This window comes from Anopheles darlingi, chromosome 2, assembly GCF_943734745.1.
Source record: "Anopheles darlingi chromosome 2, idAnoDarlMG_H_01, whole genome shotgun sequence".
Taxonomy (NCBI): Eukaryota; Metazoa; Arthropoda; class Insecta; order Diptera; family Culicidae; genus Anopheles; species Anopheles darlingi.
Genome location: NC_064874.1, coordinates 91,671,902 through 91,688,738, shown reverse-complemented (window position 1 = coordinate 91,688,738; position 16,837 = coordinate 91,671,902). Strand labels below are relative to the sequence as shown.

The following is a 16,837-nucleotide window of genomic DNA, read 5'->3' as shown; positions in this document are numbered from 1 at the left end:
GTTGTGCCTATTTGCAGGCACAATAGAACGTTCAAATTTTAACTGCCGCGTGTTGAAACTAGAAAGAAACCCCGTATTTAACCCTTGGATTGAGTATCATTTACAGATCGGATAAAACTGTCCTTGAGCCTTATCTCGGATCGATTTTAAAGATAAAAAATTCAATTACCGAATGTTGTTGTCGTCTAAGCTTTGATAATCGAAACAAACTTCCGGCGATCCGCAAGAAGGAGCTGAAAAATCGAAGAAAACTCTCTCTTGAAGCACTGGAATCACTCGACTTGAATTGAACCGATTCGCGAATCCGCTTCACAATCACTGCGCACTTACCTTCATCATGGCGGAATTCTACCAACTGTCCACTAGCACCAAGTGCCTCGTTGCGATAATCTGCTTCATAAAACGAAGGTTCTTCTGCCGAATACACGGTTCCCTCTTCAGATGACCACTCCACAAAGTTAGTCTCACAATAAACTGACTTTCTCCTTAACCCACAATATGTCTCATCGAATGCGTGCATCGTATTTGATCCTGGTTTTAAACTACAGACGAAATGTTCTTCCGCTCTGTGTGGCTGACGATACGGAAATGAACTGTTTCCAGGACGGTCGCGGCCAACGCACAGGGAACGTAGACCCCGCAGATGTAAGAACTGCGCATCGCGAACACCTTTCCTGCATAGCTCGTGCCGTGCTGGTGGTAGGCGGAAAAGGGCACCTGAAACCGTCGCGCCCGCTAAAGGGTAGCGCACTGGATCGAAACCGTTTACTGTTTTATCTATTCAAATGAAACGCCAAACAGCTCCGACAACAACTTCCAGCCGGCATCGATGCGGGTGGCGAAGCGAATGCGACCGTACACTTGAACTTGGAGCTCGGAACCGGTGGTGCTGTTACGTTACCAGCGTTCCTTGCGCAGGTGATAAGCATGGAATGCTTGTTCTTTCAAAGCGAAACATAGAACTCGCGCTCCTCCGTTCTCTAGGGGGATTTTGAACGGTGAATCAGCTTTCACGGACACCGGGTGCGTATTTGGAATGTTTTATTGGTTCCGGAGTGTCAAGGGTCATCGGACAGCTGCAAAAAAGGGATAATAGGGAGCGGATAATCGAAGGATAAACAATGTTATGCTGATTCATTCTACGAGAGTTAATCAATAGCAAAGAGGCATTAGGAATACGTTATTATGTCAATCAACAATCATCATCAAGGGGTCTCAATATCGAAATCTAGTTGATTATATTTCAATATTAGAATATATGAGATCTATTGGTGGGGAGAAGAGCAAGCGAACGAAAGAGTTGAGTAGTAAAATTGGATTCATTGTTGCATTCTTATCTATGAATCAGAATCTATGCTGTATTGATATAGTATTTTTAAAATACTTCACAGATGCCATTTCTTAGCCAGAAGCACTAAAGAAGGAAATGTTTCCAACAGGTACTGTTTGTTGAATACTCCAGAAACAACCCTGGTGTTATGATAACAGATGCTGCTACACAAAAATTCATTCTCAGTAATGTTTATTTTGTTTTTAACTAAACCTTTTAAAATCTTAAATATAAAGCTAAAAACTGTTCGATTCCTTAAAAACTATATACAGCTTCGGCGCTGAAATGCAGGACAATACATAGAATGCATTGAGAATCGTCGTGTTCGGTATGATGATGCCCATCGCGGCCATGATCGTTGAGTTGCTCGGTTAGCCGTTCGGTGCGAAATCACCGAAATTGCAGACAACAATTTACTGCCCGAAGATTATTCAATTCCAGTGCCAGACTCTTCGTTTGCCTTAATTTATGAACCGTGAACGCCGACAAGGCCACGAACCGCGCGTATACCTTCGGGAGGCGCAGCATAGGCATCGTGTGAGAACGTTTGGTGCGCGATAAGGACGATAGTATTGTGTAGGGAAAACCCTGATGACCGGGGGACCACTACAATGACGGTTATATTTATCAACAATTAACCTGTTTATCGTTTATTATAACTGGCTATTTTTAGCAAGCCTTGGGCTAGGAACATTCAAACTTTCGAGTCGCTTGCGCCACCACTCCAATGCTCTAGTTTCGATCATCACAATCACACCAACACACCAACGGCCTAGGTGAGCAGCAGCGTGTACGAGTGTGCAGGTTTGGCACCGGCAGGCATGTTATCTTATCAGGCCGACTGGGAAGGCTCGCCATCAAGCGGTGCGCGGTATCAAACTCATCCAGAAGCCATGCTTCGCGTTCAGTCCGGCTGACGTTTCGTCTAGTACGAGCGGTATGGTCAGCTTGATACCGGGTTCGATGTTGAAGTTCGACAGCATGTAGAATATGATGCACTTGGCCTGCATCAGCCCAAGCCGAGAGCCGATGCAATTCCGATATCCGGTCCCGAACGGAACGTACGCATCCTGATTGATTCGGCTTGGATCTGCAAACCGTTCCGGATCGAAGCGCAGCGGATCGGGGAAGTACCTTTCATCGAGATGGAATGATTTCAACGGGATCGAGATGTTCATGCCCTTCTCGATCGTAATCACATTTCCGTCACTGTTCGTGAAGGTGTAATCCTTGGTGCATCGTCGATTCGTTATACCGAACGGTGTCCAGCGGCGCAGCGTCTCCGATACGACCATATCGAGGTACTTCATCTTCTGCAACACCTCGTACGTTGGCGTCACACCATCGACCAGCTCACCCCGAACGGAGTCGATCTCCGATCGTAAACGATTCTGGATCGCAGGATTCACCGCCAGCTCGTAGCTCATGAAGCACAGCAACGTCGCGGTCGTCTCGATGCCACCGAAAAAGAAGGAAGCTGCTGCCGCCGTTATGTCAATATCCTGCCACTCGAGCCGCTCTCCATCACCATCAACGGCGTGCGTTGTGGCCATCGAGAAGCCGGCACTCTCCAGCGACGCATCCTCCTGCTGCTCACAACACAACTCGTCCTCCCGGGCCTGCAGCAACAGATGGATAAAGTCAGGACGCTTCAGAAGGTTCTGCAACCGATGCCGGATGTTGGTCGAAACCGCTTCGAGATAAAACTCGTTCACATCCTTGTACAGGATGCCCAGCTTCAGAAGTCGGTACAATCCGGGCAGCAGCGTCGTCATCAGTAGCTTCACTCCCGGCCAACCATCAATCTGGGCCAACCGCTTACCCTTGTGGAAGAACTCATTGTCACGATCGGTAAGCGAGTCGACCTCCACACCGAACGAGATCGAGGTCATCGCATCGTTACCGAGCCGCGAGTACAGATCCCGTAGTTCCATCGCGAATGGTTCTCCGTTGGAGTACGCCACCAGCCGCTCCATTGCATCACCCGCACTCTTCGATATCAGCACGAACATGTTGCGCATCTTGCTGGCCGTAAAGGCTGGACTGAGGCCAGCCCGATTGTGACGCCACCGGGCACCGTTAACGAAGAACAGCGAACGGGCCAGCAGGGGATCCGTTTCGTAGCTCAGCTGCGACACATGATCGGTGAAATGGTCAAAGTCCCGGATCGCCATCTGTTTGTAGAGAAGCGGATCGTGCACCAGATAGGCGGGTGTGCGTAACGTAAACACGCCCGAGATGCGCGTATCCGGGAACATCTTGTATCCCTCCGAGGCCACATCGACGGCATGTTTTTCCTGCGTGAAAAAGGCCAACACCTGACCAAAGAATGGTACCGGTTTGATATACGGGATGCCGCGCTTCTCGAAGTAATCGTACGTCGCTATGCTCCATCGGTACACCAGATACAACAGCACCGGCAACGCCCAGAACAAAAACATCTCCCCGGACGCACGGACGCACGCACGCACGCACGCACTCCTCACGGTCACTCGCGGGTCACAACGACGACGGACAGCACAGCGCCCGTGTTTTCGGTGTCTCTAGGCGGTAATGGCGCGAACGTGATTGTTGGATTGTTTGATCAGCTCCATCAAGCGAACTCTCGCTGGAGTGGCGGCGCCACGAACACTAGCATCCCCAACCGTTTGGAGCACCTTTATGTGTGGCCATCTGTTGGGAAGGGAGGAGGGATTGGCGACCAACCAGCCGGTGTCATGGGATCTGTGGTGCCGGTTACGGTTATCTACGGGCGTGCATGAGTGTGTGTGTGTATGTTGGTCTGATGTTGCTCTTGAAAATCCCGTGGCCAACAAATCGATGAAGTCACAGATCGGCACGTTATGTTTTCTTGTTTGTTTTGTTAGCTAAACATATGATCGTCGACGATGGTGGTGTTTGTGTGTTGCGCTGCTGCTGCTGCTGCTACTCAGGTTGTCGCCGTAGTTGTGATCATATAATTGAACGGATGGAGGCGCAATTTCCTGGTTTGAGATGTTGCATCGAGCATCACAGTGCCCTTCAGATCAATCGCGGCAACATATTCTCTGTAATATTCACTTTCAACAGGAGACTAGTATACCTTCAAACTCTATTTTTTTATAAACCTCTTTATTGAGCAACACTTAAACCACTTAATGTCCGACTTAAGAGCAAGTCAAGATAGTTCAAAGCGTTTTCCACTGATCATGCGTAGGATGTTAAGATAATTTAAAATAATACACACAAGATCGGTCAACTGATTTGTTTCGTTTTATTAGAATATCATGAAGGAACAGGAGTTGCTTCTACTATCGAGCATCACAAAGCACTAGCCTTTGGTTAGCTGGCAAAAAATCGAGCAAGCCCATGTAAGGCCATCGCTTATCGTCATCATTATCACGCTTATCTTATCGTGCGCTAGACTTTTCGCGGTACCAAGTTCACCCAGAAACCATGCTTCGCATTCAATCCAGCAGACTTTTCGTCGATCACAATTGGAACGGTGAGCTTGGTGTCGGGTTCGAAGCTGTAGTTCGAGAGCATATAGAACAGGATACATTTGGCCTGCATCAGTGCCAACCGAGAACCGATACAGTTACGCATTCCCGTGCCAAACGGTACATATGCATCCTGATTGATCCCACTAGGATCCTCGAAACGCTCGGGATCGAAACGCAGCGGATCGGGGAAGTATTTCTCATCCAAATGGAATGACTTCAGTGGGATCGAGATGGTGTGACCCCTCTCGATCGTGATCACATTTCCGTCGCTGTTGGTGAAAGTGTAATCCTTCGTGCATCGACGATTGGTGAGTCCCAATGGGGTCCAGCGACGGAGTGTCTCCGATACGACCATATCGAGGTACTTCATCTTCTGCAGCACCTCGTACGTCGGTGTCTTCCCATCCGGTAGTCCCTCGCGGACTTCATCGATTTCCTCTCTCAATCGGCTCTGGATCGCAGGATTCACCGCCAGCTCGTAGCTGGTAAAGCACAGCAATGTCGTCGTCGTTTCGATACCACCGAAGAAGAACGATGCACCGGCAGCCGTAATATCGATATCCTCCCATTTCAGCTTCACTCCATCCTTCGGCACCACGGTGTGTGTCGTGGCGGTAGAGAATCCTGCATTTTCGAGTGCCTCATCTTCGGCCTTATCGGAGCTAAGCTCGTTCTCGCGTGCCTGCAACAGAATCTGCACAAAATCAGGTCGCGTAATTTTATTCGTCTGACGATAGCGGATGTTCTTCGACGTCTCGTCAAGATAAAACTCATTCACATCCTTGTACAGCAATCCGATGTGCAGCCAGCGGAAAAACCAAGGGACGATAGTGGACATTACAAACTTCAGTCCTGGTAAACCATCGATCTGGGCCAGCCGTTTGCCCTTCAGGTAGAAAATATTGTTCCGATCGGTGAGCGAATCCACCTCCACGCCGAACGAGATCGAAGTCATCACATCATTACCGAGTCGCGAGTACAGATCCCGTAGCTCCATCGTTGCTGGTTTCTTCTGCGTGATCTTCTCCAATCGTTCCATTGCGTTACCAACACACTGTGACAGCAGCACGAACATGTTGCGCATCTTGCTACCGGTGAAAGCAGGGCTCATGCCGTGTCGATGATGGCGCCACCGAGAGCCATTCGTGAAAAACAGAGACCGGGCCAGCAGTGGATCATCCTCGAGCGATAGCTGCGTCACATGGTCGGTAAAATGGTCAAAGTCCTTGATGGCCATCTGTTTATACAGCACCGGATCGTGCACCAGATAGGCGGGTGTACGCAACGTAAACACGCCCGAGATGCGCGTATTCGGGAACATCTTGTATCCCTCGGAGGCTACATCGACCGCGTGCTTCTGCTGCACGAAGAAGGACAACACTTGCCCGAAAAATGGCACCGGTTTGACGTAAGGAATCTTGCGTTTCTCGAAATAATCGAACGTCGATGTACTCCAGCGGTACAGCAACACCAGCACGATGGCCAACGCCCACAGCGGAAACATGATGATGTTATCTAACGCCGGCACAATGTGTCACTCAAGTAAAGGGGGTCTAACGCGACCAGACGCTAAGACACAACTGAAATCGCGCTCAAGTAAACTGTTGTTGAGGCATCGCACAGTACATTCGGCACATAATTTGGCGCCACCACTACACCAGCAAACAAATCCATTTTGGGGAGCGGCTTATTTCAAGATTACAAACACGCAGGCGCACGTTTGCGAACGTTTGTGTGTCCGCAACGGCCTTTATCGCCGATGCCGAAAGGCCTGGCAAACTGAAATCGTGAGGGATTGTGCTGCGGTCGATGATTTGCACAAATCGATGATGATTTGCAGATTCGCAACGAGCAACTAACACCAGTGGCAGGAGAAAATGGTGCCCAAAAAAGGATTGAGATGGTTCGCTCGGTAACGGATGTTACACGAAAACGTTCATTTATTTCATCATGCACAAGAAACGATGGCTGCATTTGGTTGGTTTGGTGCAGGTTGATTCATTTATTGTACTCAAATGCAACAGGCATTCGTTTATGGCTAGCCCCACTTGAAGAACCACAAAACCCTATTTTACAAAACAACATGCTTATAGCATGATTTAAATTCTATTCTCCCATTAGTGCTATATGCTGACGAAGATGATCTTCGAGTGCGCCTGGTTACTAAAATCTAATCCTTCTTCCGCAGGTATCCGAAAGAGTTGGCAACTGCAAAGGAATAATGTTGTGGAGTAAACACATTAGAGAAGGATATTTTCAAGAAGTAATCTGCATTGATCTTACGTTCATACTCCTTGTGGTAGAGCTCAAACATCTCTCCAAGTAGTGCTCCGTCGGTTTCCAAGCATTCGAGTGTTCCGCCGTACTTGGGCCGCAGGCATTTTGCATCGATGTGAGTCATCAGTGAGCTCCAATCTTTTTGGTGGAAGAATAACTGCACAAAGGGATGGAAAGCATTACAATTAGATTAACATCATCGATCTCATCGGTGCCAAAGTCTTACCCGTTTGCGTAGCTTTTCCGTAATGAATGGCTTAAAGATTGCGAACAGCATGTTGAATAGGTACGAGTTGTTGACGATATGTACGGATTTGAGCCGCATTGCCACACATTGCTGTATCCAGTCAAGTACCATCGCAGCAAACTTGGGTGTAAACTGCATGATCTGAGACAGGGCAAGTCCTTCCATGTCGAGAATGACGACCGCACCGTTCAGTTGCGTCCGCGGCTCATACATGCCCGCCTCCAGCGCGATCTGAACGGCGCGGAACAGATCGTTGAGCGAAACGATGGATGGTTTCCATTTTTCTAGGGAGATAGTACGAGGGAAAATGATAAAATCATCGAACAGAATCAAATAATCCACTGCAATTTCTCATAGAACATAGAACGCTTCGAACGCTGTACCCATTGCATGCTTCACGGAGTAAACAGTGGATGCTGGTGTTGTTATGAATAGAGCGTGATTTCACTTTGAGATTAGCTCAACCAAAAGCACACCCTCACTCAGTAAATAGTTTATGTTAAACACGAGGCCACTTCGCGAGATGCTAAGCTTCCTTATCACTCTACATGCGGAATTCGAACGCAAAGAAGTTTGTTTGTATTCAATCGATCCGGAGATTGGAGAAGCGTTGATCGCTGATCTCTCTGTCACGCTCCGTGCGTCATCGTTGGCTCAGTGTGAGATCAACGAACTGGCTGTGAACCAAAAATTGCCACAACACGCACACGTTCGCACAGCCAGCTAAATGGAATATTTGGGGTTCGTCGCTGTCGTTCGGGTGTAATCTTTCGTGCAGATGAGTTAGTCGATGCCGGTTTTTGAAAAAAACTAGTGAAACCCGTTCCCGTGGGTGGCGCCGAGGTAGGGGAGCTCTACTTACTGCCACACTCCAACACCAGAATCCGCGATCCATGCTGATCTCGCAGTGGCAGGAAGTGGACCAGTCCCTCCGCGTAGACGTGTTTCGCCGACGCTGGGTACAGCTCATCGCACAGATCGGGATGCTTCATTCTGAAGCGATAATAGCGTTGGATCTAAAACAAGACAGGGGGTAGAGGGGGAGTGATGATGATGTTTTTTTCCACGTGGCTTTGATCACTAACTCACCAGCTCGAACGCGCTTTGTGCGTAATATTTACACGGACGCAGAAACTTGATCATGAAGGGATCATCTTCCATCGGAATGTAGAGAGTCTTCTCCGCTGAAAGTAGAAGCAACGTCAATGTAACATGAGCAAACGAGTCAATGTAAAAAATGTTCCGGAAATCCCTCCACCGCGCCCCTGAGCGACCTGTTGGAGGTTTTTGCGATCAAAGTTCATGATCACGGTGGCAGCTAATTACTCCCCCCTCCGGAGTCCAATTGATCTACATCCTCGTGTCAAGAGCACGCTCAACCCGGCCGATCGTACGATTCTGTTAACCAGGGGAGTGTGTCGAGTGCAAACGAGCAATTTGTACGTCGCACACGTAGAGACGGAGCATTTAATAACTCCCAGCGCTGGCTATCATTAGACGTGGTGGACGATCGCATAGATAGCTGCTTCACACAACGATTACCAAGGTGGCCGGTCGCCTTTGCTGTTGAGATCCGGTTGAGGTCAACTGGCTGGCAAACGCCTACAGCAGCTCCCCACCGCCTGGAGACTACTTCAGTGAACTAGTAATCGATCGAATGGGTCAATTGTTTCAGTAGTTTATGCAGATTAAGGTTATACTTGTGTGATCGGTTCTTTTATTTTTTTTTGTCTATAACGTGTGTTGCGGTTTAGCGTGCAGCGTGTGTACTATACCGGTTATAAAGTGGCCACTGGGGCGCCTCAGTGGATTGAAAGGAGATATTTTGCAGCGATAGTTCGTAAAATACAGGTCATAACATCATCATGGGTGACAGATTGCCAAGATCGCCAAGGCATTGATTTATGTGACAGCTTTGTCGGACGCTTCGTAATGGAAGGAAACATTTTCATTCGAATAGAGCTTCTCCGTACATTCTAAATCTTCTTTCTAAAGGCCATTTCCATTACGTGATTATAGTTTCGCGCAATTTTATTGAAAAAGCTTTAGCATATTCACATACATCAAATCATGATAACAACATTTGCACGCACGCAAGTACGTTTCTACCTGTCGATGATTCATTACCTCGAAAGATGAAGTATCCAATCAAAGGAGGTTGTCGTCGCAAAACACACCTCATCATCGTCCCATCACAGTCGATGAAAGCCACGGAAGAGCGTGAGATTCAGAAACCGAATCCGTCTGCGTCATTCGAAACAACAACAATCATTCCCCTACACGTTACTGACGGTCGACCTGAGCTCACTGATCGTTCGAAAAAAAGCACGTGCAACGGAACAAAATTGGTTCGTACGGTTGAACGGTAGATAGTGGAGAATGAGAAGGACCACCAGGCGGCCAAGTCGATGCCCTTTGTGGTTTGTATTTCCGGCTTCGAGTAGAACGTAGCATCGCATGTCCACTAATGCCTTCTGTACAGTACGGGGAGTATCCGAGGATGGCGTTTGTTGTCTACCTTGATCGGTAGCGAGCATTCTAGCCGGTTCGCAACTCAGGGTAATCAGAGAGATAGTTGCGCCGTCGTTATGACCTACCTTTGTGCGACTGATACGGTTTCTGGTTTGTATTTTGAAGCATGCTTTAAAAACAACATTCTGCTGATGGCCTCTCCAGAATATTCCAGGGACCACCACAGCCCCGCTAGCAAACAGAATGTGTATAAAAAATCGCATACGAAAACAACCAAATCAATCTTTCTCTCACACACCTTCTCTGCTCTGCATTGTCCGTGCATCCGCAGGTTTTAGCACATCTGAGTAAATATATGCTCACGACTATAACCACGCAAAAAAAAAAGAATGTCTCACCCCATACACGCTATCGATACGTTCCATTAGATGCGGAAATTTAATTATACGCGATAGCAGACGCGACACTTTCAAACTAGTTTTGCAGCCTTGGTTGGGGATTTTTTCGGTCTGTCTCCTCCGTCATTGCTTTATTGTCGCTTATGTTAATGTGACGGGAAGAGAGGCTCGCTACTAATCATCGCCGCTTATTAGGAAGCGCAGACCATGGATTGGGTGGTTCACCCGAATTCAGTTCCTGTGACGATCACCAGGCCATCAACCAAACGGCCAGTTGCGCCATTCGCGAACGTTACGTCGCTTACACTTGACCGATCGACCGATATTACTACGTTGCACCAGTGCTCAGGTGTCCTCAGTCATTATGACATTCTAATCACGCACGTTCCCCTCACGCTTTACTCGAAACCATAGGCCGTCAGGAACTTTCCTACCTTGCAGCAGCGTCCGCAACTCCGCCATTGACTTTTCCACTACCTCCGGTGTTTCACGCAGTTCCCGGGCCGCCTTTTCCTTGGACTTGGCATCGGTAAACTCGGTGTTCTCCAGTGCGATCCGATAGCCTTTGCCAAGGTCTAGGTACGGTACTTTATTATCATCGAACTTTAACGACGCCATCGTTACTGTTTGCACACCGCGGTTTGTTTCAAACTTTACTACAATGCGTGTGTCACTTTACCGTTCCGTTACTTGTGCTTGCTTTCTTTCTGGAAAGACTTCGCGATCACTAAATTGCGGTATGATAGTAGAAGGCGCATGCGTTCCGGACGCCTTCTCGCGTTAGAATGAAGGTGCGTCGCCGTTTTGTTACTATCGCGGGTCGCCACACACGTTGTTGGCGGAGAACTCAACGAAAACGGCCGGCACGTGACACGATGCTCCTAAAAGTATGCAATGCGCTTGTCGGAGCAAACAAATCGCGCTTTGAGGCGTTCGCGTCCGCTAAAACATAAAAACGTGGATCAAACTGGCACCTCTATGCGAATAGCCATAAGCTGGATCAGATATTCTAATTTTAGTTCTTGCATCACGTAAAATACATTACCAAAAACACCAAAAAACCCAAATAACCGAAATTTGTTGTAGCCACAGACACGTTCCTGTCCGGTCGGGTCGAATTGTTTTGAACCGGTTTCTGTGTGAGTGTGAGGCCTGCTTTGTTTCGCGAGCACGAGCAGAACCCCCAAGCCGCCCCCAAAGCAGGCGACGAAATTCTTTCTTTCATTTCGTTCTTAGCCTTCACCATCCGAACATCAGAGCAGCATCGTCGCGGATTGGAGCAACCAACAGGAAGGCAATTTCAAGACGATGGCACTGAAGCTGGACGAATTACGAACGCCACGCATAGATTTTGGAAAGGGCATTGAACTGTCGTTCGATCTGGAGGAATATACGGACGAACCGGCTAAGCAAAAAGCGGCGAAGGAGTTGCGCGAAACACCGGAGATTGTTTTGGCGTCCATCAAGGAGCTTCGTGAGCTGATTTGCGGTAAGTGACTGTTAATAATGTTTGTGATGGTGTGGTGCTACTGCAGTTGCACTTCGTAATCGGCGTATTGATTATCAATTAATCAATTTACAGCCGAGAAAGAGTTACTGGTGCCGATCGATGAGGCTGCTTTTCTGAAGCGATTCTTGCGCCCCAAAAAGTACTATGCGGACAGCACGTTCGAGATGGTAAACATACAATTCAAATACACTCTGTTTCGACTGCCTAAAAACGATCAACTTCCGTTACGCAGATGAAAGCATACTACAAACTGAAACAGAAGGAGGATTCTATCTTGAGGGGATTATCCACCGAACTGCTTGCTGATGTATTTACGGACCGGTTGGTGCAGATATTGCCAAAACGAGATCAGCATGGCCGTAGAATTATGTACATGGAAATGGGAGGTAAGCATGAAGTGGGGATTACACTTAAAACAAAAACAAAAAAAACACAAATCGATTGTTGATTTCGGAAGGAAAATGGAACTGTTCGAAGATATCGTCGTTGAAGCTAATTCGCGCAACAAACATGTTGATGGAGGCGATCGGTCGTGAACCACGGACACAGTTACACGGTATAGTGTTCATCGTCAACTTTGACAATCTGTCGTTCTCGCATATCGGACAATTTTCGCCCAAATTCGTCAAAACAATTGTCGACTATGGTCAACGGAACTCACCGTATCGTGTCAAAGGTATTCACATCGTCAACAATGCACGGATGTTCAACTTTCTGTTCAAAGTGTTCAAACCATTCTTGGGCAAGAAGTGGAGCCAGCGGGTGAGTTTGCTAGCCACTTGCACAGCGCGAACAGTTCATTGAATATTGATCTTGCGATCGCCTTCTCAGATATTCCTGCACGCAGCCGACAAACAGTCGCTGCACCAACACATTGATCCAGCATCGTTGCCCTCGTTCTTGGGTGGAAACTATGAGCTGCCAGAGTACGATGGATCAATCGTTGGTCAGTTGTTGGATTGCTACAAAGACAAATCGGAAGGTAATCGAAGCGGCCGCATGCAAATGACTTGTGTTTGACCGATTCTATCTCCGTTTCAGAATCAAGCAAATACGGTTATACCGTACAGGAGAAATGAACGCAACAATTGCAGCCCCATCGCCGATGTGGAACATTTTCTCCCCAGCAACATAAGAATATGTTTAAGTTGATAAAATAAATTGCTTGTGAATCGTGTATAAGATAGTAATGACTTCGTATTGTTCTGATGCTTTCGATTTTACGTATTGATTTCGTTTTGTTTAATGTAATCTATAATCCTATCAATAACATTGGTTGTATGATATCCCCTGTATGCGCATTCTTATTACTCGTTCTAAATAAAAAATACAATCTCAATATAATTAAACATAGAGCTAGGGCAAAGTAATGTAACACTGATCACCTTTTTTTTTTTTTTTATAGAATTGATTAGATGAAATATTGTTGTGGTGATGTGACATTAATATGCGACACAATCGTTAGTTCCAGCAAGTAAGACACAAAATGATGTTCGCATTAATGGCACTTTCATCCCTATTGTATCGTGAAAATGGTCCACCTGAAGCATTTTTCTCTGATATAAGTTCCTCTCCACAGTTAGCTGATAACTCCGCTGAAATATACCAGTGCCGCTGCTTATATTCGGGCCTTTAATATGCATTATTTTAGTTTCTATCGTTTGTAAGCAAATCAAATCAAGTTGAAAAAATATGTGATGCGTGATTAATGTTTTCCAATTTTGCTTATGCAGTTATTTTGTGGTGGTGTTCTTGTTTCAACTTATTGTGGCACATCCAACCCAGTGCCAAGGACAGCCATGCGTGCGGAACAATTTCACAACGATAACAAGCCCAGCTCATACGTGGTTCACATTAGAAAACGTTCGCGAGCAGGTTGTTGCAGAGTCAATCTTTGATCGATACCCGCACGATATGTTAAGGATAAGTGACTCCCCTGAAATGAAACATTTGATCATATCCCGAGATACTAAAATCGTTCATCTAAAGATCATAAACACGGGACTAACTTCAATGTTCTTCCACAAGAATGATCGTTTGGTACAGCTTGACATCAGACAGAGCAATCTTCAAAGGATTCCGCTAAGTTTGAAAAACTTGACTGCCTTGTCAAACTTTACTATCTCGGATACATGGATGCGGCAATTGAACATGACAGAGTTTTGCAACATGACCTCATTGTTTATGCTTCGTATCATGCACTCAATAACTAACGTTTATAGCGATCCAGATGAATCGTGTCAGGTGGCAGTGCGACAGCTTTGTCTTTTTACAAACGTTTTACCAATATTCGATTTCAATACCCTCGATTGTTGTCCGCTGCTGGAACTACTGGATCTAAAAATGAATAAGATAGAAGCTGTTACCGGATCTTTACGCAGCCAGAGTATTACCACCGTCATATTGCTCCACAATCCGATACACCATTTGGATATGTGCCACTGGGATACCCCTCGACTACATACGCTAATACTAATGTTTAACGCCCTAGCAGAGGTACCCTCTTGTATGGGAAACGTGACTTCCTTACAAACAATCAGTTTGAAACTCAATTCTATCACTCATTTCGATATCGGTTCGATAGCTAAAATGACCGGTTTAAAGAGTGTGGATGTAGGAAACAACCATTTGTGCTCAGTGGAGCTGAACAGTCCAACTTTACCTGCAAATCTATCGTACATTTCTGTGCGGGCGAATCATTTGACTCATCTAAATTTATCGCACATTCCTGTTCTATCGTTGCACATTGATGCGGCCCTCAATTCAATCGCCTCCTTCGATATTGCCAATACATCACCAAACGTTACCTCGTTGGATATGAGTGATAATCCAATTGATTGCTCGTGGCGTTCGCTCGAGGAGAAGGAGACGGTCGATTGTCCTACTTTATAGTTGGAAGAATAATAAGCACATACATCATTGACTTAAATGGTGGTGTTTGCTGCTATAATCGCCACTACGACAACAATAAAACCGACCAAACAAACTTCGTAGTGAAAATGTCATCTTCTATTTATTCGTTTTCTAGCATTCGTACTTACAGACTACTTAGCAAACTCAGCATCGCACTGAAGGCCACCTGCAGACGATGCAGCGCAATGGAAAAGGGATTGCGATACTCAATCACGAAAGAGGATGTGAGCATGTGCACATCAACAGTAAGAAAATAAAATATTAAACACACCCATGCACGGTGCAAGTACAGTTGGCGAAAGGCCACAGCAGGTCTTGCGGCATTGATCACAGATTGGACGGCTTGCTGACCGCTTCTGTTTAATTATCCTACGTACTCTCATCGTATCCAAAGGAGTCCAAGGCTGTTGCGGGAAGAAAACAAGAGAAAAGAGAGAAAGAGAGAGTGAGGTTAAGAGGGAGAGAGATAGTAAAATGTCGGAGGGAGGGAGGGAAACCAGTAGGTGACGAATGAGCATAGCCCATCGCGTGCGGGCTCGAATGTGACCTACTGACCTTCGTAGTGCTTATCGTAGAGCTGCATGAAATCACCGAGTAGCTGACCTTCGCATCCGGGGGCATCGAGTGTGCCACCATAGGCCGGCGGCAGACATTTGGCGCTGATACACTTGGTCAGCGAGCTAAAGTCGCGGTTATGGAAGTGCATCTTATCGCGCAGCTCCTTCGAGATGAACGGTTTGAAGATCGTGAACAGCACATTGAACAGCATCGAGTTGTTGACGATGTGGATGCTCTTCAGCTGCAGTGGGCAGCACTTTTGGATCCACTGCAGGCTAACCATGGCGTGTTTGGGCGATGCCTGAGCCACGTGCGACATCGATAGCCCCTCGAAGTCGAATATGATCCGTATACCGTTCATCTGCACCAGCGGGTCCATCAGCGAGGCCTCGATGTTGATACGGAACAGGGCCACCACGTCATACATGGAGATTTTCGACGTGTTCCATTTGTCTGCCGGTGTGAGAGAGGAGAGGAGGGAGTTCATTAGGCAGCCGTTCGTTTACCGTTCGCTGTTGTTTGGTTGTTTGGTTGTCGCCGCCAGCAGCACTGGTCGCCTGTTCAAGGTCGTGGTCACAGATGAGAAAGCAAGATCACACAGTGCGTGGCCGCCACTGCCGCATCGGGGCTGTTCGTCTAGCGAAGCCATAGACGACCATGACCAGTGGGAATAAGGAATTGAAAGTCCCTTCAGACACTTTGTACGTCATCAACGCCGCGAGACACGAGGGTAATGCATATTTAATAGCATCTAAGCATCGATCACTCGTGCGATCGTCGATGACTTTTGCATTTAATCATATGGAATCTTCCGCAACAGCGGCTCCATCACGTTCCCGGGAACCTGATCCAGTTCCAAGAAAACGATCTATTTCTATCCAGAATCTTCTTTCCATATCGTAGCTGTGTCACAGCGTAATGTTGAATGGGTGATGTCTCTGGCAGAAACTTTTGAGTAATAGTTGAAAACAAGCTACCAAATATTCTATTTTTCTGGCTGGGATCACAAATAAATTAAATTACTCAATCATATAGCACCAAACGTTACCATAAATAGCCGAAATGTCAAAACCATTAGGCCGTCCATTACATGCCGAGCACTTCATACAGGAAGCGCACAGTAATGGATGATAATTTGTACACAAAATATACCAAATGCGCGATAACCAAACCAAACACGCTTCGGTTGAGCTGAAGTGGCCACTCGTCCCGGCAACGGATTGAATCAGGAAGGCCATTTGGGAAACGCTACATCGCGTCTGTCGGCGGACACGGAACGAACGAATATTTTCGGCTCATCAGTAATTCTAAAACCGAGCACACTTACGTCCCAGTTGCGTTACACAGATGCCACACCCGTCGTCATCGCGCTGTGGCAGGAAGGTCACCATGCCGGAGTCGTAGATGTGCCGAATGTGGGACGGTTTGATGCGTCCATCGTAGTAATCCTTGCCGTAGTTGCGCTTCATCGAGAACGTGTGCTTTATGCAATCGAATGCCTTCTGCACATCGTACGCCAGCGGACGTAGGAACTTGAGCAGAAACTTCTCATCGTCCAGCGGCACCGTGAGCTTCCGTTCGGCGCGCAGCAACTCGCGCAGCTGTTCCAGCGCGACCACCTTGCGCTCCGGCGTCTCGTTCAGTTCATGT

General features: G+C 47.1%; 5 protein-coding genes across 5 annotated transcripts in view; 1 reads left to right on the top strand and 4 right to left on the bottom strand.

Annotated features, from left to right (window-relative positions):
* Nucleotides 1-2,186: 2,186 nt before the first annotated feature.
* LOC125952882 (probable cytochrome P450 9f2) lies at nucleotides 2,187-4,162 on the bottom strand. Its single transcript, XM_049682636.1, has one exon. The coding sequence runs from the start codon at nucleotides 3,769-3,771 to the stop codon at nucleotides 2,188-2,190; it is 1,584 nt and encodes a 527-aa protein (XP_049538593.1). The 5' UTR covers nucleotides 3,772-4,162; the 3' UTR covers nucleotide 2,187.
* Nucleotides 4,163-4,603: 441 nt separating this feature from the next.
* On the bottom strand, nucleotides 4,604-6,354 carry LOC125952880 (probable cytochrome P450 9f2). The gene has a single exon (XM_049682635.1). The coding sequence runs from the start codon at nucleotides 6,314-6,316 to the stop codon at nucleotides 4,730-4,732; it is 1,587 nt and encodes a 528-aa protein (XP_049538592.1). The 5' UTR covers nucleotides 6,317-6,354; the 3' UTR covers nucleotides 4,604-4,729.
* A 412-nt stretch (nucleotides 6,355-6,766) lies between these two features.
* On the bottom strand, nucleotides 6,767-10,978 carry LOC125952892 (alpha-tocopherol transfer protein-like). The gene is made up of 6 exons (XM_049682652.1): nucleotides 10,641-10,978; nucleotides 8,426-8,520; nucleotides 8,199-8,352; nucleotides 7,316-7,620; nucleotides 7,096-7,246; nucleotides 6,767-7,020 (listed from the first exon to the last, which is right to left on the bottom strand). The coding sequence occupies exons 1-6, from the start codon at nucleotides 10,822-10,824 to the stop codon at nucleotides 6,983-6,985; spliced, it is 927 nt and encodes a 308-aa protein (XP_049538609.1). The 5' UTR covers nucleotides 10,825-10,978; the 3' UTR covers nucleotides 6,767-6,982.
* Nucleotides 10,979-11,449: 471 nt separating this feature from the next.
* LOC125952894 (clavesin-2-like) lies at nucleotides 11,450-13,016 on the top strand. Its single transcript, XM_049682654.1, has 6 exons — nucleotides 11,450-11,695; nucleotides 11,789-11,883; nucleotides 11,949-12,102; nucleotides 12,174-12,478; nucleotides 12,548-12,698; nucleotides 12,758-13,016. Exons 1-6 carry the CDS (start codon nucleotides 11,515-11,517, stop codon nucleotides 12,793-12,795), a joined length of 924 nt encoding a protein of 307 aa, XP_049538611.1. The 5' UTR covers nucleotides 11,450-11,514; the 3' UTR covers nucleotides 12,796-13,016.
* Nucleotides 13,017-14,707: 1,691 nt separating this feature from the next.
* The window catches only part of LOC125952893 (alpha-tocopherol transfer protein-like), a 2,782-nt gene continuing 652 nt past the window's right edge, over nucleotides 14,708-16,837 (bottom strand). Inside the window, exons 1-3 of the mRNA XM_049682653.1 lie at nucleotides 16,515-16,837; nucleotides 15,185-15,640; nucleotides 14,708-15,033 (exon numbers count right to left, since the gene is read on the bottom strand). The exon at nucleotides 16,515-16,837 is cut by the window's right edge and continues 652 nt beyond it. Coding sequence (XP_049538610.1) covers nucleotides 14,999-15,033; nucleotides 15,185-15,640; nucleotides 16,515-16,837 — 814 coding nt within the window. The 3' untranslated portion in view covers nucleotides 14,708-14,998. The remainder of the gene's footprint in view (nucleotides 15,034-15,184; nucleotides 15,641-16,514) is intronic.